The 21185-nt window shown below is 40.4% G+C and overlaps 2 protein-coding genes across 4 annotated transcripts in view; one reads left to right on the top strand and one right to left on the bottom strand.

Annotated features, from left to right (window-relative positions):
• Nucleotides 1-18375, bottom strand: part of BZW2 (basic leucine zipper and W2 domains 2) — a 59863-nt gene extending 41488 nt beyond the window's left edge. The window contains exon 1 of one of the 3 annotated variants that reach the window (XM_001495936.7): nucleotides 18195-18375. The gene's annotated coding sequence lies outside the window, so the exon portion shown is untranslated. Of the gene's footprint in view, nucleotides 1-3269; nucleotides 3329-18178 lie in introns of those variants that run through there. The other 2 variants (XM_005609244.4, XM_070264574.1) reach the window with 2 other exon arrangements.
• Nucleotides 18376-18602: 227 nt separating this feature from the next.
• Nucleotides 18603-21185, top strand: part of ANKMY2 (ankyrin repeat and MYND domain containing 2) — a 39365-nt gene continuing 36782 nt past the window's right edge. Inside the window, exon 1 of the mRNA XM_001495860.5 lies at nucleotides 18603-18962. Coding sequence (XP_001495910.1) covers nucleotides 18896-18962 — 67 coding nt within the window. The 5' untranslated portion in view covers nucleotides 18603-18895. The remainder of the gene's footprint in view (nucleotides 18963-21185) is intronic.

Here is a 21185-nt window from a genome sequence, read left to right as displayed (position 1 = left end):
ATTAAATTTCTTGGACATTCCACAAGATAAAAGAAGATTATAAAAATACTAAAATGATCCAATCAATCAAAAATTAGAAACCAGGTACTGTATTAGTGAATTTTTTGAATAAATTCCTATTTAAGACTAAATTGAAAGTTTTTTTTTTTTAAAAGATTGGCACCTGAGCTAACAACTGTTGCCAATTTTCTTTTTTTTTCCTGCTTTTTCTCCCCAAATCCCCTCAGTACATAGTTGTACATTTTAGTTGTGGGTCCTTCTAGTTGTGGCATGTGGGACGCCCCCTCAGCATGACCTGACGAGTGGTGCCATGTCCACGCCCAGGATCCGAACCAGCGGAGTGCGTGAACTTAACTACTCGGCCCCGGGGCCAGCCCCTAAATTGAAAGATTTTAATTGAAAGATTTTTAGGTCTAACATATTAGATAGATTTCACTCCACCTTATTCATCTTCTAACTGTCCTTGTGTCCTCTGCAGATTCCATTCCTGACTCCCAACCAGACTCTGGGCCCAAGTGTGACAATGGGCCAGCAGCACAGAAGGGCCTCATGGCAATAGTTTACTAACTCTGTCAGTTGTGCAGCCCACCTTATGCAGATTGACACCCTGCGTGTTGTCTTGCCTGGTATTCTTCTTTCTCTTCATTTTGGAAAGAATCTGATCTACCAGAGAAAGACTTATCTTCTATGCAAACAATCAACTTTATGAATATGTATACTCTAAAGCAGGGTCACCACCTTTTTCTATAAAGGGATACAAAGAAAATATTTTTTGCTCTGTGAGCCACATGGTCTGTTTCAACTACTCATTTCTGCTGTTACGGCCTAAAAGCAGCCACAGACAATATGTAAACAAGTGGTCATGGCTGTATTTCAATAAAACTTTATTTACAAAACAAGTGGTAGAGCAGACTGGGTGCCCAGGTCGTAGTTTGCCAACCCCCATTCTAGAGCAGTGTATCCAATACAACTGTCTGGGATGGTGGAAATGTTCTATATCTGCACTGTCTTACACGGTAGCTACTAGACACATGTGGCCATTGAGCACTTGAAATGTGGCTAGTGTGAATGAGGAACTAAATATTTAATTTTATTTAATCTTCATTAATTAAAATTAGAATAGAAATAGCCAATGTGGCTAGTGGCTATCATGTTGGGCAACCCAGTTGTAAAGCATTCATTATGGCCCAACATACTTAAATTTGATAAAAAGGTGAAAATACAGCCAAAGAATAGGAACTTTTTAATTAACGTTTTTTGAATAAAATAGTTCTAGGGACCATTTGGCCCAAATTGCAAAACCATGTGGCTACAGCAGGAAAGAAAAAAAAGAACTAAACTTCAAAGTGAAAGTTTCTGTGTGGGGTCAATATTACTTAAGATAGCAGGGAAAAAAAGACTTTTGAATCTAAGATAATAATTATAGGCAACAATATTACCCTTAAAGTACAAAGTGTTTCATAAAGATACAAGAACACCAGCACACAAAACTCATAACACAATTGAGCCACTTCACTGCAACACTCTCAAAAAGTACTTTGTTTCATAGCAAGTTTCAAGAATCACCTTTTATTCTATATTTCAAATGAGTGAAATAATTTACCATTAAAAGAAAAAACTAAAAATTGCCCATAATTATAAACTATTCTCCTTTCCATTAAAGCTAAAATTGCAAGAACAAACATCATAAAATACTTTACAGAAAGTTGTTATATCCAATAATCATTGGGTTAATAACATTGTGGCATCATTCTCTCCAAAGCAGCAAAAATAATTAAATTACTCTCTAAAAGTTTAAATTATTAACATTCTAAAGCAATAAACTAAACATATGTCTATAATAACTCTATACAATTTGCTGCCCAAAATAACATTAGCTTGTTTAATATCCTTATCATGATTTTGTAACAAACCACCTCTCTCTAATCAAAATCACCTAGCCTCTACAAAAGTCATCATTACAGCCCCTAGTGAATTCTTTTTTTTTTTCCCTCCCCAAATCCCCCCAGTACATAGTTGTATATTTTAGTTGTGGGTCCTTCTAGTTGTGGCATGTGGGATACCACCTAAACATGGCCTACTGAGAGGTGCCATGTCCAGGCCCAGGATCCGAACCTCGAACTTAACCACTCGGCCACGGGGCCGGCCCCGTTCCTAGTGAATTCTATGTTAAGTTTTAGTATTTATAATAATTGAAAAAAACATTAAAAATTTAACAGATAACCTACCTATAAAAGAAAAATGTTTCTAAATAAAATCAAATATTCCTTTCTTAATACAAAAATATTACTGGTATATTCATATCCCTTCATTCTCATCCTTAATGGTATAAAAGGACAAAAATATCTTTCTTAAAAAGCATGAAACTTGGGGCCAGCCCTGTGGCCTAGTGTTTGAGTTCAGCGCGCTCTGCTTCTCAGCGGCCTGGGTTTGGTTCCCAGGCACAGACCTACACCACTCGTCAGTGGCCATACTGTGGCAGCAACCCACAAAGAGGAAGATTGGCATGGATGTTAGCTCAGGGCAAATCTTCCTCAGCAAAAAGAGGAGGATTGGTGGTGGGTGTTAGCTCAGGGAGAATATTCCTCGAGAAAGAGGAAGACTGGCAACAGAAGTGAGCTTCAGGGCAAACTCCCTCAGCGCAGCATGCACGTGCACACACACACACACAAGCAAGAATCTTAATAGTTCTTGCCTCAAAAATTTACATCTATGTTTTCCAGTTAAGGACATTAATGACGGAAACTTAAATTGTGCAAAGCAACTAACTTATAAGGAAAGAAAGATCAAAGCCCAATGGAATTGTGCTGTGGAGAAAAAGAGCACTAAGAGTTAACTATGTTCATCTAAATTTTCCTTAAGAAGATATATTGGCATCATAAAATGTTCATTATAACATTTCCAAAGCTATTTAACATCTTAAAATTGTTAATACACCTATCTTATTTCTGAATGCTGATTTTTTGCTTCCCTTTCAATAAAAATGGAAGTATTCCAAAAATTACATTTTAAGTATCACTGCACAACCTCTGCATAGAAATAAATTAAGACAATTACATAATATCACTTTTTTCATCTCAAAGAAATTATTTTAAAAATCTTTCAAGAAGTATAAACTGACTCCTAAAATACTTTCACTTATCAATTCATACCCTCCGGTTAATGTAATCTCTGAGAAGTCCCCTAGGGCATGCACTTTCCCTTCTCTGCCCTGCCACTTTCCCCAGATGGAATCTCTCCCAGATTCCTCCCTTCCCCCACCAACTGACCAGGCTCATTCAACTTTCCAGATGGTCTAATCTTGCTGATGTCATTCTTACGTCTCTCAACACTCTGAAAGACACAAACACACACACACTACACACATTGTAGCACACTTGGGATTTCAGAAAACCCATCCCTCAAATAGAATGTTTCAGGGTATTTTAATAGCTAAATGCCCTAAAACCTCTGTTCTAGATAAGTTAAGACCCTTAGAATTTTTGTCTGCAAGACAACAAGATTGTGATAACGACTGCATACCTACCATATTTCAAATTGTAAATTTTGAGAGTTTAGAGGAAACGGTGGCCTAAAACAAGAAAATGTCCAGTGATTAAATGTCTATCTGTGGTTTAAATAAATGTATTAATTTATCAAGTATTTTGGGGTGCTTATTGTGTGTCAGGCATTGTACTGGAGCAGTGGTCTCACTTCAAGGTAATTTTGTCCCCCAGGGGACATTGGCAATGTTTGGAGACACTGTTCATTGTCATGCCTGGGGGAGGGAAGTGCTACTGGAATCGAGTACATAGAGACCACCGATGCTGCTAAACAATCTACAATGCACAGCAGAGCCCCCAGAACACAGGGTTATCTGGGCCAAAATTTCAATAGTGCCAAGGTTGGAAAACTCTGCACTAAAGAGGAAACAACGGTGAGTAAAAGCAGAGACAGTCCTTGTTCTCTAGAGTTAAAAATCGTGTGCACAAGTCTAAACATACCAGAGCTGCAACCATGCAGATATTTCCTTGAATGACTTGTTTCTGTTTGCCAAACATTCATGTTAATTGTAGAGAAAACAAATTTATCACTGAGTAGCTTGTCATAGCTAAAATCAAAAGTACAATTAGTATACAAAATAAATGCTTCCCACAGTCTTTGATACTCATTGATGTATTTCCACACTGAGAACTTCACATCCTCTGATAAGCGGGGAGGGCAGAGGAGAGGGAACAAGGTGGGATGTGAGGAGGGAGGCAGGAAAGAGGAGGCTGAGCGCCAGCAGACAAACTTCTGCTTTCAGACATCGCAGTAGTGAGACTAAAAAGACAATAAGGAAAAGAGGAACTTTAAAATGCAATCTACAACTGAAAAATACAGTTGTTTAATTTTTAGGACTTGGAGAAAACAATGATATGCTAAGTAGAAAGAGCAAAAAACTAAATTCTATATAGATACATGACATGATCTTAGCTACATAAAATACACTAGCACAAACAGTGGTCAACAGGAGCAGTGAGTTTAAGGGGTATTTTATTCCTCTTATTTTACTTGTCTATATTTTCTATATGATGAGTATATATAACTTTTATAATCAGAAAACAGTGTATGTTTGAATGAAAATCTTTAGCCTCTTCTGAAGTGTAAACCAATTTCAAGAGTCACAAGTAGATCTATTGTTTGTGCATATAGAGAAATATGCCACAGGATCTAAATATTATTTCCTACTAAAAGAAACCAAGATTTCTTGGATAAATGGCTGATTCCAAGGTTGCAGCAGAGAAGATTCAATATAATCCTGGAACATCTTGTGTCAGAAAGTACGGAATTGTTAAAAAAAAAAAAAAATCAAATGACATAGGAACCACCTGGAGGACAATTCCACTGGCATAACCTGATAACCTGGGACAATTTCAGCACCAAAATAATTAAGGACAGCACTGGATAATAACTCAACTGAATAAAATAAGAATTCACAGATCCATACTCAACATTCATTTCAGAGAAAGCAAACAGTGCACAAGGGAAAGGGAAGTAACCGGGCAGAAGGGAAAGCTTTTCTTTCAGTAGAATGCCAACTAATAAATAGAGAAGGAAACGTGGAGCCAGAAAATCACCATTTTGCAATCATCGTATTAAAAATTGATTCATGCAAGAATCATCAATGTATGCTAATTGTACCCTGCCATGTGTGTGTGCGCGTGTAGGGGTGTTTGATGATCAACAGGATACTTACACAGCCTCAAAACATCTTCATATAAATTACAAAAAAGAAAACAGTAACTGCAAAGTGAGAAACAAGGTAACATCTTAACCAAGGCACCACCTGTCTCTAGATGTTTTACACTTAGGACAGGATATTGTTTAAAAAGCACGACCTGAATCTAATCATGAGGAAACAAATGCATATCTAGGGACATTCTCCAAAACTGGCCTGTATTCTTCAAAACTGCCAATGTCTTTAAAAAAAAAAAAACCCAAAAGATCAAAGAACTGTTGCAGTTTAAAGAACCAAAAGGACATCACTAAATGCAGTATGCGATCTTGAAGTGAACGCTGTATTGGGGAAAAAAAAGTACACACACACATATATGACATTATTGGGACAACTGATGAAATGGGAGTATAGACTACAGTGATGTAAGTACGGTATCTATGCTAATTCACTGAATTTTATTATTGCACTGTGGTTCTGTAAAAAAAGTGTCTTATTCCTAGGAAATACACACTGAAGTAAGAAGGGGCAAAGCGTATGCAGCCTACTCTCAAATGGTTCAGAAATAAAAGTGAACATGTTCTTTAAAAAAAAAAAAGGAGCCGGGCCCGTGGCTGAGTGGTTAAGCTTGGGTGCATCACTTCACCAGCCCAGGGTTTCGCCAGTTCAGGATACTGGGCGTGGACATGGCACCGCTCATTGAGCCATGTGGAGGCAGCGTCCCACATGCCACAACTAGAAGGACTCACAACTAAAAATATGCAACTATGTACTGGAGGGCTTTGGGAAGAAAAAGGAAAAATAAAATCTTTAAAAAAAAGGTGAACATGTTTGTATAGATATAGAACCATGGGGTGAAGGCAAACACTGGAAGTCATACATATTTTGGGGAATGAAAGTGGGCAAGGAGAACAATTAAGGGAGCTGAAAAAGCCTAGGACCCTGAACAACACAGATTTTGTATTTTCTGGGACTGCTTAGAAATCAAGCTTGCCACAGAGAGAGAAGGTGCTTTATCCTGCTGCATACATAGACGACCCAAAATCCTTGGCGTAAGCCAGCTATGACCTGCTTAACCACGCCCTGCACTATGTGTGTTATTCCTGCCATGCAACTACCGTTCTGCATTATAGTCTCGATGGAGGAAAGATTCAGTACTTAAAACGAAACTATTATTAAAGATCACCATCATGGAAAGGACAAAGTCAACAGTGAAAAAAAAGTACGTGCACGTAAAATAAGATGTGAGATTTTCAAAGATAAGAAGTTCTAACCTCTTCACTAATTCAAAACCAATACCTAAAGGCAAAGTTATGATTCCTGAACAGAAAAGGTTTTTAAAATTTCTAAATAAACTAGTTCATTATTTTTCCTGTATATTTAAAAAATATTTATCAAAGCAAAACACACAAGTACAGAATACTATATAGTAACTTAATTGATTAAAAACCATATATTCCAGAAATTACCCATCAAATTAATTTCTTCCTTAAATACACAACTATGAATTAAACTAATAATGCTGTCATTAATTAAAACTCCTTTTCATTAATATTTTTATGAACCTATTCTTTTATATATTGTTCAAAGGCAATGAATGCAATTTTCAAAAAGCAATTTAAAACATTTATTGATCAACTGAATTATCAACAGCGATCTCACAAGGTGATGATTTGGAAGGTCCATTATCTACCAAGATATTGTTTAATGTTATCCATGCTGTTGGCTTATCTCATTAATATATCTCATACATTTTATATATTATTATGCATACCACTTGATTATTTCATAAAAATGTGAAAAAATTAATACTTGCTGTAGAGAAAATAATTCGTTAAAAATCACTGTTTACAAAATCAACTCATCATGTAAATTGCTGAAAATTTAGGAAGAAATTGGGAAAAAGATGGATAAAAAGTATCTATAATTCTAACTTTCAGTAATGGCCACTGTATACATTTTAACATACTGTATAATCCTCCATTCTGTTTTTTTGGTGCATACACACAGAAAAAATGTTTAAATCCAATTCTATTAACTTTTCTAATACGTGACAAACTATAATGTAAAAAGAAAATTTCTTGCATTAGAACTTGCAGTTATGTGACTTGATTCAGTGACAGCCTCTAGCATCTTTATTTTAAAAGTCATGTGTTCTAATGCATCACTTTAGGAAAATCAGAAGCCTTTCTTGGAGAGGGAAATGACCTTTGAAATTTATTAATCATATTTTAGTTTGAAGCTGAGAGGAAACACGATGGTCTCTGTATATTATTTTATTTTATTTGGCTCTTTTAAACTATAAAGTGCAAATACACTGATGGCAAAATACTAACATAAAGGGTATGAAGTGAAAAATAAAGTCCACTTTCCAACCTCTCACTCCTGAGCTCATGTCACGGAGTGGTGTCCCATTCCATGGAAATAGCAAGTTTAATCCTTCACATTGTCTTACGTATCCTTTCAGACAATGTCTATGGATATATGACAATAAATACACATACACATGTGTGTGTGTGTGTGCACGTGTCTATGGATATATGACAATAAATACACATACACGTGTGTGTGTGTGTGTGTGTGCACGTGCACATACAGAAAATGAATTGAACATTTATGTTGGGCACCAAATAGGTACTAGACCATCTGCTGTCAAACAATCCATAAATTTATCAATTTTAACAGATGTATCATTCTAGTGGGGGATGACGATCATGGGAGAGGCCATGCACGTGTGGTGGTTTATGGGAAATCTCTGTACCTTCCTCTTAATTTTGCTGTAAACCTAAAACTGCTCTAAAAAATTCGTCTTAAAAAATCAGCAGGAAGTAGTGACCAGAGAGCAAGTCAGTTTATTGAGATTGACTCTGTGTCAGACATAAAACTGATGGGAGTGTTTATGACTATTAGTTCAAATGGGAAGTTAGAAGTTATCATGACAAGGGGGACTAAAGTGTGTCCTCTCTTCTCAGCATTTTAATCAAGTAGAGAGGAAAATAGAATCTTCTGGAAAAAAATAACACCCTAGACTGGTAACCAGTGGGAGAATTTTGCTTTGGAGCCACTGCTTAAAAAACATGCTGGTGGACCTTCAGGAGGCTCAGAGGTGGTGGCGGGCAGGAGTCCCCCAACACTTCCTCACTCAACCAAGCCAGCCACTCCTGCCCCCATCCTCCCAAGAGGGGACCTGCCCAAGCCTGTCTAACAGAAGATTTGAAGAGCTGCACCCCCAAAAAGTTAGTTACCACACACACTATTTCACAATGAGGAGAGCAGGAACTGGAGAGAAATGCCAAAGCCTAGCCTAGGACTTACTGCGACACAGCACACTGATGATATGGGACTGTACTCCCTGACACAATTCTATAGGAGTGGACCACACAACCTCAAATTAAAGGAGGAAAAAAAAGACTAGTGCAGAGCTACAAACGCTCTCAAGTACGTATACTTTTCTAAAAGGTACATATAGAAAATCACTCATTTGTAGTCATTCACCAAACATGTCTGGTACTGGTCAACAGAGATGCAGCCGGGACCAATCGGACAAGTTGCATGGTGCTCACTTTCTAGAAGAGGAAGGTGTGACCCAAGCACAGCACAAAAAACCTAGCAGTGAGTTAACAAGAATTAATGGTCTCCAGTATGTTAAAGGACATCACATACTGCATTTGAGTTACAGTTGTGTTTATTAATGTTTTAATAATTAAATGTGTTTTTGACTTTTTAACTTATAACTGATACCCATGAGACATGGAACACTTTGCAAACCATGGACCTAAACCCAGACCCTGATCTCACAGCCCAATAAGGCTCACGGATGTCACACCACCGCCTGAGGTCATGCACTCCATTCTAGCATTGGTGATACTGCAGAGATCAAAGTAGAAAACTCCCTGCCCGCCAGGAGCTTACACGCACGGAACAGTCAGGCCGGAATCTGATCAACTCAGTCTCCATTTAGTGCACTTCCCAAACAGCTAGCTGAAAATGTTGCAGTGTCTTGGGTAATTATTTATACGACGCTTGAAGGAGGTTTTTTCATTATCTGCCTCATAGATTTTATGGTTTAGAATTAGATGGAGTAAAGCATAAATATTAATTTTAGTGTCTAGTTCAGCACTTGGATAAATTGAATTAGCATATGTTACCTCCAAAATGTCAAATAGTTCTCCATGGATTCTATTAAGGAAAAAAACATTTATCTTCAGTGAGAGGATTTAACAAAAATCCTGCCTCTTAGGGACATGTAAATAGTAGGAAATTTATGGCACCATGGTTTCTAGTACTACAGGAACCAGTTATCAAATTATTTCCTGCAGAGGCTCAATTCTAACAAAAACACAATCTTCACACTCCTAAATACCAATGCTACATCCCTTTCCTCTAGCCAGCAGTTTCCTCTGTACCACCAACTTGGGGTTCTCCTTCCTGTTTATAATAGCCCCATTCTATTACCCTGTATACAAGAAAAACATATGTCATGTTCTTCTTTTTTCTTAGAAATGATCACAGATCCAGGAAGCCGTCGAGGCTAGTTTGAAAAGCATTAAAGTCTTTTGTGTGAATCTACAAAAAGAAGAGGATGACAGCAGAACATCACAAAACTGCACATCCCACAGTGGCTTATGATGTCTCCTCTATAGTGCTAAGAGGTAGTGTCCTTTATTGCTACTCACCTCTGAGCAGTGGTTTTCTTGAGATTTACTGACATCCTCAAAAATAACAGTACCTCTAACAATTATTTTTTAAAAGTCTTCATCTAACATAAAAATAAGTTGAAATATGAAAAGAGAAAACATAATTCTCTATCTTTCACAGATTTATTATTGTTTTCCTACTAAAATATTACTTCCATAATTAAGAGAATTAAAGATAGCCAAAGGAGTACATTATCTTTAATATTAATGTAGGGCATTATTCTTTCTTATGTTATCATTATATTATTTTCTTTCTTTTTTCATGTAAACTAAAAAACAAACAAACAAACAGAAAAATGAAAAACAAAGGATACATCTGATGTTAAAAATCATGAAGGAATAGTGAAAGCATTGTGTCTTTGGTATTTGCCAAAAGAATGGTTCATTCAATGAGTTACCTAAATCTTTATTTTCAAAGTAGATAGTTTACAAATGTGACCATCAAAACATTTTTTGGCACTCTTCACTCAACACATGCCAAGTTTAGAACAGGTCAAATCTTTCCACTTGGCATTTAACTGCCCCAAAGATACTTGCCAAAGAGATCCACGGCCTCAACATAGCTACGAGAGTGAGCTAAGCATGTATTTTTGAGTATATTCTGCTAATGTTGGTAGATTTTATATTAACAAAAGTTAGAAATTATTCTAAATCATCAAGTGCTTTTTCCCCTAATAGACACAAAGGAAAAATGCTGTGGAAACTCCTAATGACAACCACAATCCTACATTAAAAGATCCACATTAACCTGATTATTAAATACCTGAGTTGTATCTCAAGCTTAACCGTTTCGGCAATGTCTTTATTCTATTCATCAATAAAAGTAGAAAAAAAAAATCTGAATGGTCCAATTGGAAAAAAGTCAAATTGAGAGAATAAGAAGTCCTAAAATTCCTTTAAGGTATAGATAAAAACAGGTTCCATGGATCAGATATTCAGACACGTTTATTTGCAAAATAAATTTCACAAAGAATTTTCTCCTTATTTTATTTTCTAGCCGTTTGGCTATTTACATTCTAGCTATTTTGGATAATTTCACATCATTTTGCACCCAAGGGCAAAATATTCTAATAAGTATATGGTTTTTCTCTTCCATTGTTTTTTTTAATGTCCATTATCAAGTTTCCTGCTACCACCAATTCTAAAGAGACTAGTTTATAATTTTCAATTTAGTCTTAAACATGTGATGTCACATTTTATAAATTACTTGAGAGCAAGAACATACCATCAAGTGTGCTTTAAAATATAATATACCACCTTTACGATTTTAAAAAGTTGGCATATTGAGGAAAGCATGCCTTTAAATGAAATCACTTTTAGTTCCAGTGTGATCGGCCATAAAATTACAGCCAATATTTACTTTACAAATATTTATAATGTTACGAATATTTTATAGAGTTTTCTTCATGGACATTGTTTTCCCTGGAATCCTCTCATTTTCTAGCTCTCTTGCCCAAAGTCACCAATTCTTCCAGACTCTGTTCAAAATCTCACTTTCTCCGGGAATCAGCAGCCCCACTGAGCTCTATCCTTTGTGGAATCCACACTTGTGTCTGTCCCGCCCTGGCTGGGGACTCGAGAAGGCTGTGTGGAGCAGCGGTCATCTGAGTGGAGGACTGGAGTAAAATTTGATATGCAGAAATGGGTGGGGAAGGGCATTCCAGGAGCAGGAAGCGGAGTGGGTGGGGAGAGGAGTAACAACAACGTTCGAATTAGAGCTGAAAGATCGGCAGTAGCCAGACAGCCACTCCAACATGCAAAGGGAAGTTCTCAAAGGTGTCTAACCTACAGGCTGACATCAGCAGGGCAGAGCCTTGGGAGGATTACTTTAGTCCCTACTGTTTCAGGGGCTGGCTTGTCTCCTGGAGGAGGGTATAAGCCTCTTGAGGACAAAGATCATGTCTCATCCTTTGTGATTCATTGAACATGACAGATGCACACCAAGCTCTTTCTTAATAATATAGAAAGGAATGTTAATTTTGAGATATAATTACTAGAATTATATCTTTGATGAAAGAGTCTGTCTTTAGAAATAATTTTTATCTTCCCAAACCTACAAAGACAGGTTTATGGCAAATACTCACGTCTATACAATCTTACTTTGAAATGATTTATCAACTAGGCCTGTAATTGTGTTATTCATATATTGCCCAGCTGTAAAAATAGACAGAATCAGCCCTAAAATAGCAATTGGTTTTTTTGTTTTTTTTTTTTTTAAAGATTTTATTTTTTCCATTTTCTCCCCAAAGCCCCCCGGTACATAGTTGTGTATTCTTCGTTGTGGGTTCTTCTAGTTGTGGCATGTGGGACGCTGCCTCAGCGTGGTCTGATGAGCAGTGCCATGTCCGCGCCCAGGATTCGAACCAACGAAACACTGGGCCGCCTGCAGCGGAGTGCGCGAACTTAACCACTCGGCCACGGGGCCAGCCCCGCAATTGGTTTTTATACACCATTTTATAGTTGACAAAGTGTCCTCAAAGTCACAGTAGGTTTGGTTACTATCTGTTTTATATATGAAGAAACTGAAAGCAAGAGAGATTGCCTTGGAAAACACATCTTGTCACAGAAGCTGAAGCCCTGGTTTTGCCACTCCAACTTCCAGGGCTGTGGCTGTGGCTGAGCTTAGCTGCCTCCCAGGGACCACCCACCATCTTTTCCTACCAGGTCAGAAGAGCCTACTCAATGGGACTGCTTCACTCCACAGTCAACAGGCCAGCAAGAGATTTTACTCAGAGGCTGATGAATGTAGTATGAAAAGCTGCTTTGTCTGCTGGGTCTAACACAATCCCACAATAGATAATCAAATGACAAGAGATCAAAACACCAATTTTCTAGCTTAAATGTATTTATCAATAAGGTGAATGCTACCTTTTTCCTCCTGATGCAGAAATAGTTTTCTATCTTTAATTATTGCAAAAGTTTTACTATCCTAAGAGATAAGATGCATCAGCCTAGAGCTTTAAATTCCACAGTGACATAGCTAACGTAAATACGAGTTGAAGCTGGATATATCCTAACGTGTGCTTCAGCATTACCTGGCAGAGATACTGGACTGGCTACCCTGTCCTTAGACATTGCGAAGACTTGGCTTTAAAGTTTAATTAAATCTTCTCTAAAAACCACTCAAACAAATTCTGGGAAGACACGTTACAAATGATACAAAAAAATTCCATGTTGGCCTTTGAAAACAATAACATTTACTAAGTCCAAAACATAATCAGAGAAGAACTTTAAATACCAAGAAACACAAGTTATACAAGAAACAAACACATAGACACAGAGAACAGATTGGTGATTGATTACTTGACGGGAAGGGAAGAGGGAGGGCGAAAGGATAAAAGGGCACACGTGTACAGTGATGGACGGAACTAGACTTTTGGTGGTGAACACGATGTAGTCTACACAGAAGTTGAAATATAATGACGTATACCTGAAATTTACATAACGTTACAAAACAATGTGACCTCAATAAAAAATTAAATAGAAAAGAAAATTATCATTCTTTGAATTTAAAAATAATAGTAAAAAAATAAACACAAGTTATAGAGTTGCAAGAATCCAGAGAGCAGGTGTCAAATTAGCATTTAGGCAAACCCTCAGTAAGAACCTTGCAGGCACACCTAGTCCCGAGGCTGGTCCAGATTTTCCTATATTAATATACTTATCCTAACAACACTGATATTGTTCACAACAGTTTTGCTACTCCTTTTTTGGAAATGCCTTCTGACTTGGTTTATGAGACACAGAAGAAAATCAATATCTCCACTTCATTCACATCTTGATTTTCTCAGTTAAACTAAATATATTTGCACCCCCTGTTCAGACTTGTCTGCAAATTACTTTGTCAGTTTCCAAAAAGGATGAAGATTAGCTGTCAGAGATATTCATAAGCCTGTGACATAAGCACTGAGTAATACCACCTACCTTTTAGTTTTGTGGAGAAGTTAACATGTGATGTGAACAGTTTATGGAAATGCATTCTTCACAAGAGAGTCTTTTGCAGATTTAGGTGTAAGTGTTTTAACATTTAAATGAATAATTGCATAAGCTAAACTCCAAGTACAGAGAAACAGCATTTGTATTTATTACTTTATGTTTTGTTAAAAAAACCATAACAACAATTTCTTAGAGGCTGTAATACTTCCAAATTTTCCTTTTTAAAACTTCATTATGGAAAATTTCAAATGTATCTAAAAGTAGCGAGAGCAGTATAAGGAAGTCTATGTACTCATTGCCCAGCTTCAGTCGTTAACAACGTAGTCAGCTTTGTCTCATTTATACTCTTACTCAGTCCGTGTCCCCACTGTCAACAAATTACATTGAAGCAAACCTCCAATGTCCTATCGTTCCCTCCTTAAATAATTCAGTACATATTTCTGAAAGATTAGGGATCTTTTAAAAATATAACTACATTATTTTCAAACGTAAAAGAAAACAAAATTCCTCATTATCATCAAATATCCACCCACTCAAGAAATGTACCTGTCTAAGAAAAGAAAGTCAAATGTCAAGGAAAAGATTACCCTGAAAGATATAATATTCAAAAATGAGCCGTTCCCTTGCAATGGAAAGGAAACAGCACCCTCTGAAAGCAGAGAGCTGGAGGTCAGGGGCTTTAACGACAGGGGATCCAAGAACGCTATGCAAAATTGGTATCATTTACATATGAACAATTTTTTTCTTGGTTCATAACATTCATCCAAATGCCAAGCAGCTGGAGACTGAAAACACTTAAAGACCTACTGCCCTTGGTTATGACTGTGTGTGCTTAGTGGCACATCACCTCACACTGCCAGGAAGGATTAGTCAAGTAGGGAAATAAATCCCCCTAAAATAACTTAGGGATCAAATTGAATTCAACTCAGCATGTACTGAGCACACAGTAGGCACAAGGCACTGGGTTACATCTTGAGAAACAAGGGAAATTAGTCCTAGTTAATTTATAGTTTGGAAGGAGAAGGGGTCAAATAGATTAATAAACACTATAATAGAATGTCCTGAAAAAGGTGCCTGCTTTAGGTATTTTCATGGAGATCCAGAGGAAGAAGCAATTTGGGGGGTGGGAAGACTAGGGCTCATACGAAGATAGGAGACAATTGGAGGATGCCAATAATTACACCAGCAACTCCTGTGTAAAGATTTTGTTTATCCTATTTGCTGAGGGACAGGAACAAATGTGTTTACTAATGTCTGTATTTTCCTCACTGGATGGGGTGGGAGAGGTGATCCTGAAGGCTGGAGAGAAAAGGTTATGTATAAGTAGTATCTTGAAAGTTGAGCGATTCATAAGATCTGCGGAGGAGAGAGAGTCAGTGAAGAGGGAAGGGAGGTCACTCCAGAAAAAGAAAAGCAGGAACAAAGGGGTGAAAATTACTGGTATGTTAGGGAACCAGCAGTGTGGTGACATTACAGCAGTGTGTGGGAGGGGCTGGCTGACTGGAAATGCTGGCTGAGACCAGAAGTTGGAGCCTTTCAAGCTAGACTTGGCCCTCTATTCTGTGGCCAGTGGAAAGCCATTGACATGTTTTAAGGGACTCAGTTCTGTCTTTCAGACTCTGTCTTGTCTTTGGGGGGATGATGGGTGCTCAATGTTTATTGAAGTGATGGTTCCTTGAATTAGCTGGATGGGGTGAGCGGAGAGAGAAGCAGGCCACTTAGGAATCCATTGCAATAGACTGGCAGAATTCTAGGGTGGGAGAAGCAGAAAAGAGATGAGGGGACACATATAAGAATTTCAGATATTTCAGAAATCATTATTTTTCAAAAAGTGAAGAAAGAAATGGAAGAGAGACCAAAGCATCATACCAATTCTATTACACAGTGTGGAACAATGTGTTAGTATGCTCTCATTTCTGCAAAAAAAAAAAAGTAGAAATATCCATATAAGCTATAAACTCATCAAATATCTCGGGAAGGACATGAGAGAAATAGATACCATTGCACTGGACTGGGCAAAGAAGCAGGAGAGAGGCTTTTGTAACTTTGGCATGCTGATCCACGTGAATGTATTATCTCTCAGCTCGTTAGAATACATAATTTCCCCCTTACTGCCAGCCACATAAGCAAAGAATAGTGAAAAGAGAAAGGGTTTTGGAGAAAGATCTAGGTTCCAATTCTGGCTCTGACACCTCCTAACTGTGAGGGCACGGGCAAATTAACTTCTTTTAGGGCAGTCCTCTTATTTGCAGAAATAGGGATAATATTGGCTAATTCCTGGGTCACTATAACAGTGATTAAAATAATCCTATACAAAGCATCTGTTAGAACATCTGGCACAGACTAAATACTCAATAGTAGTAGCTATTTTATTACCAAGCACAAGAAAACTTCTTTGATGTCAATGCATTTCTAGCACAAGAAAAGTTCCTTAATCTAGTCTAAGGTATGCTCATTAGCTAATCTTATTCACATTAAAAATTTACACTGTACAAAATGATTAAGGTAATCCCCTTGATGAACACTATCCATTATGTGTCTGTTTCTAGAAATTGAAACGTATTCTTTACCTGCATTTCTAGGTAGAAGTTAGCTTTTGTCTTTAAATGTCATTTACTCTAAGTTTACTGAAGACATGTATTCACAGTGGACTAAATACCAACCAGGTGCCATAAGGCATCGAGAAAATAGACAGCAAATTGCTATCCTCAAGGAACTGACAACCCCAGTGAGACAAACAGGTGTGACCTTCAAGTAACCATGGCCCAAATTTGGCACAAGAGATGGAAATACTGGCACTGAAGTACCCAATTCTGGCCATGCACCCACTGTAAGATGTGAAGTCACATGTTAGGGGAGGTTACTAGCAAACATTTTCTTAGGTTTGTGGGTTTCTTCTGCATGATACTGTTTTTTAAATTAACTGGAACTGTGGCATTAACAGCATTCTAAGTGTTAGAAAAGATTGGTCACTCTCAAAAGCCTCACTACTTGTTGTTTGAACAGCCACATCCTTATTAAAGCATCACTCAACAAAAGTTTCTTTGTTATACATTGAGATGAATAATTTCAAACCATTTTCATGTGAGATGTTCTGGCTCAGATCTGTTCCAGCCTCTAAAGATGAAGCCTTAGAAAAGAAAACAGCTGGGGTTTAGGAAAGATTTTTGTTAAAGACAGGAAATAAACATCAACATCTTCCAGGATTCACAAGTGTTAGTGAACACTTCAAAAAAATGAAGGCATAAGGTCAGAGGAAAATGCATTTCACTTCATATATGGCACTCTAGGGAGAAAGAGTGGTAGGAGGGGATGCTTAACAAAAAACATCCAGATAATTATTCAAATATTTCTCTTTGAAGCAGACGGGTCTTGGGAGAAACATCAGTACTGGTCTGTAGAGAAACAACAGTAAAACATAAACACTAATTTCTAAAGCTTTCATTGATGCTGTAAATATGTTAAGGTTTGCGCGGCCTGGAGAAATGACTGACTTCATATTAGCAAGCAATCTTGTTACTGAGCCACAGGAGGGTACACACTTGTATTTACCCGCCAGCTACCTATGGTCTAAGCTCGAGGCTACATATTGCAGTTGAATGGAGGTTGGATTAAGAGGCTAATCTAAGGCTATATATAGACAGCAACACCAATTTAATCTCCGCCCCCTTCCCCTCCCCTCCCTATTTCCATAAATCTCAAGATCTGAGTTACAAAGAGACTGGGAACTCTAGCAGAGCGACGAAGAGGCCCTTCCTCCCCCAAGCCGTCTCTCATAAACGAAGTATCAGTGCAAGTGTAAACTGCTTCCAAATATCCTTAACAGGCACCACAGGGCGATCAGATCCGGTTTTCTACTACAGCTTCCACAGAAGCTAAAGGAGATGACAAGTAGAGGCGGGGGGGGTGTTTTGAGGCTTTGCCAAAAGAAAACTACCTTCTCCCGAGACTATTTGCATCGTGCGTTCACCTCGCTCGTAATGGGGAGCTCTCCTCCCCAACCCACCCCCAGCCCAGAGCCCCATCTCTCGGCAGCTGCATCTGGCAGTGCCACGCACGAGACGAAGTGCACCCGCCACTTCCCACCGCGTGGCGGACCCCCGCCCGCTCGCAGTCCCAGGGTCTCCAGGGGCGGCCAAATGTGGCAAGTGGCGGGTCTTCACTCCGGGGCACTGCTACGCGGTATATGTGACGGTAAGGGGTGGAGGGGAAGCTTCCCCACCGAGAGACAGGAAGCCGCCCCAGCAGGCAGGCACATGCTTTCACCCGGCCAGCTCCGGTCCGGGTGAAGCCCCCGGCGGGGTGGCGGACGCGGCTCCCGCAGCCCTCGCGGCTCCCTCGGCCCTACCTGGGTTGCCTCTCACCTGTCCGAAGGGGTAGCGGCGACGCGCGAGGCTGGGGGCTGCGGCGATTCCGGCAGCGGCAGTGGCAGCGGCGGCGGTGGCGGCGGCAGACAATGGAGGAGTGAAGGACAGACACATTGACATCGACACACGGAGCCCGGCGCAGCCCCGCCTCCCGCACCGCCCCTGCCTCCCGGGCCTCCCCCCGGAGCGGGCCGCGCCACTCCTGGGGAAATGGGGGAGGTGTTGCGAGAGCGGGGGACCTCTGTACGCCCTAAGCAGCAATAACCGGAAACACAACTTCTAGTAGAGAATTTTAAATACTGTGTGTCCCTAAGTACCTGAACTGGACAGGATGGGGTTGGCGGAGCGTGTAAGAGGAATTTAATCCCCCCCTCTGGTTTTCTCCGCTTGGTTTTTCCTTCCCAGGCTGCTCCAATGGGAGTCTCTCCCTGCGGCCTCCTGCAGCTCCGCCTCCCGGCTGGACCAATGACGCGCGGGGGCGGTGACTGCAGCTGGGCCTGCAGACTCCGCCGGCCCGGCTCGCCCGAGCTCGCCCGCTGCTCGCCAGCCCGGGAGCGGGAGGAGAGAATTCGAACGCTTCCGCGGTTGGCTACTCAGTATCGTGGTTGCCTCATTGCGGCTGGCGTTCCTTATACAGACACATCGTTTCTTTGTAATACTTCCAAAGAAACGGAATAACCTTCAAGCTGGCGGGAGCAATGGTTCACATAAAGAAAGGCGAGCTGACCCAGGAGGAAAAGGAGCTGCTGGAAGTCATCGGGAAAGGTAATGGGTGCTGGGCTGCGGCCGGGCGCTGCCAGCCTGGCCGGGGGGCGTGGCGGCGCCTGGGAGGCACTCCTGGGCCCGGCTGACCCTGGGCTGCCGTTCTACGAGGTTGGCAGCCTGGGATCGAGAAATAGTGTTTCTCCCTTCAGTCTGGGATCCGTGGTGGGGGAGAGCTACTGCTGGGAAAAGAGTGGAGGTTGCAGAGGCTCGTCCTCTAACGCAGCTTTGGGAAAGGTACACGTTCCAGGCCCTACTTCAGATTATAGAGACCGACCCCGGGGTGGGGGCCCCAGGATGGGCATTCTTCAAAACTCCTCAAGTGATTTTGTCCGCGGTCCGTCTTCGAGAGTGGCCTTGTAGTTTCAGGTTCTTAGACGGGTGTCTAAAGGGCTGTTTCGACTTCCGGAGGCCGAAAGATCTGGATCCTTGGGCTGTCCCCGCCCCCGCTTGGGGGTGGAGGATCTCCTAGTGAGAGGGCTTCTTTATAAGGTCAGAGAACTAGGTCTCTAATTTGCCGCATCGAGGTTTCCGCGTCCAGGGCCTCTCCGGCTTCCTTCGAGAAGCCCCCGGCCCCCTCTGGAAACCAAAGAGAAGCGAGGAGGTTGGCGAGGCGTCCACGCCTGTCGGCGCACTTAGCACCGCCGGGATCTTCGGATCGCGCTTTCCCTTCCCACTCTCCCAACGCGTGTCCCGCTTCCGCCGCTCGGGGTCGTAGGGAGGGAGACTCAGGCCCTGGGGACCAGCTAGAAGCCATGTTTTCCCCTCAGTCCCCGGGAGGACGTCCCAAAGGAGTTCCCTGCTAAGTCCCGTTACCTGGCAGGTGACATAAGTGTGGCTACGTGGCTTCTCCTGAACCATCACGGCGCAGGGATGGGGGAGTGTGGGACTGCGGGCACAGTTAACGTGGTTGTTTTAAGCTCAACAGTGAGAAAGCCACGTCTGCCATCGAATGGCAGAGAGGCCAGTCATTGCAGCATAAAGGCCCTCCCAGATTCCTGTCTTCTTTCTGTCCAGGTAGCCAGGCTCAAATCTGGACCCTCAGAGAGTAAGGCAAATTTTTTCTGCATACTGACAAGGAAAGTCTAAATGTAAAGGAGAAAATAAAATCGGATTTGATTTCAACAGGTGCTGATGAGCTGAGCCCACACCATCTGATCCGAACAGTTTTAAGTCAGTCGCAGCTCTATTTTTTATGATGTGTTCTTTGCCTAGAATTGTAGGACTTAGAGTTGGTGTTTTTATTGTTTCTTCTGCGCGGTTCTCGCTGACCTATTTGGCACTGCAGTCTTTCTGTTCCCGACTGTCTCTGGGTCATTTCTCCCTGCCTTTGGCGGCGCTGGGATTCAATTCAGCAAACAACGTGAGTCCCAGCTGTGTGCCAGGTCCTGTGCTGGGCAAAAAGGAGACAATGAATCAACACGAAATCCACCAGGAACGCAAATTGTGTTTTTTAAACAGTCCAGAGCTCTGTTCTCTCGTTCTCTCAAAAGTGTAAACCAGTGAACAGTTTTACAAAGTGAGTCTCTGAAAGGGGTACGTGGTCGTGGGTAGAGCCTTGGATATATTCTTAGGTGTCTGCCAGTTTGTATTTTAAAGACTAAATGAAAGAGAATTAATGGGAATTTAGTCTGGTTAGTGCTGTGATATTTCTGGGCCCACGTCGTGGGTCAAGTTGCACCAGTGCACGGACACTGTGTTTCAGCAATTTATTTGGCTCAAGCCCATGAGAAAAGAACTGAGATGAACTTAGTCCGTGATACACTCTTGTCAAGTGAAGGTCCGTGGGTCATCACTGTATTGTCAAAGAAAAGGAATGGGAGATATGAGAAAATAACAACTATAACCAAGCTCTATTGAATATTATTATGAGCCAGGCATAGTTCTTAGCACTCTACATGTATTGATGTATTTAATATTGATGAGCTAGTTATTTTTAAGCTACAGCATTCCTAACCCTGCAGGTCTGGCTTGGAATCCTGCCTCAGTCATTTGCTGGTGATGTGGCCTTGGACAAGTTAATGTTTCTGAGCTTCAGGTTCTCCATGTGAAAAATGATACCCACTTCACAGCGTTGTTGTGAGGATGAAATGAGTTAGTGTGTGGAAAGCGTTTAAAATACTATTTGTGTTGCTGTTATTATTGGTAAATATGGTAATAAAATACTCTTTGTGTTGGCCGTTATTATGGTAAATATGGTAATCTCCACTTTACAGACAAGGAGGC

The sequence above is a fragment of the Equus caballus genome, chromosome 4, assembly GCF_041296265.1.
Source record: "Equus caballus isolate H_3958 breed thoroughbred chromosome 4, TB-T2T, whole genome shotgun sequence".
NCBI lineage: Eukaryota > Metazoa > Chordata > Mammalia > Perissodactyla > Equidae > Equus > Equus caballus.
Note: the sequence above shows the minus strand (reverse complement) of the source record. Positions and strands in the feature narration are given on the sequence as shown.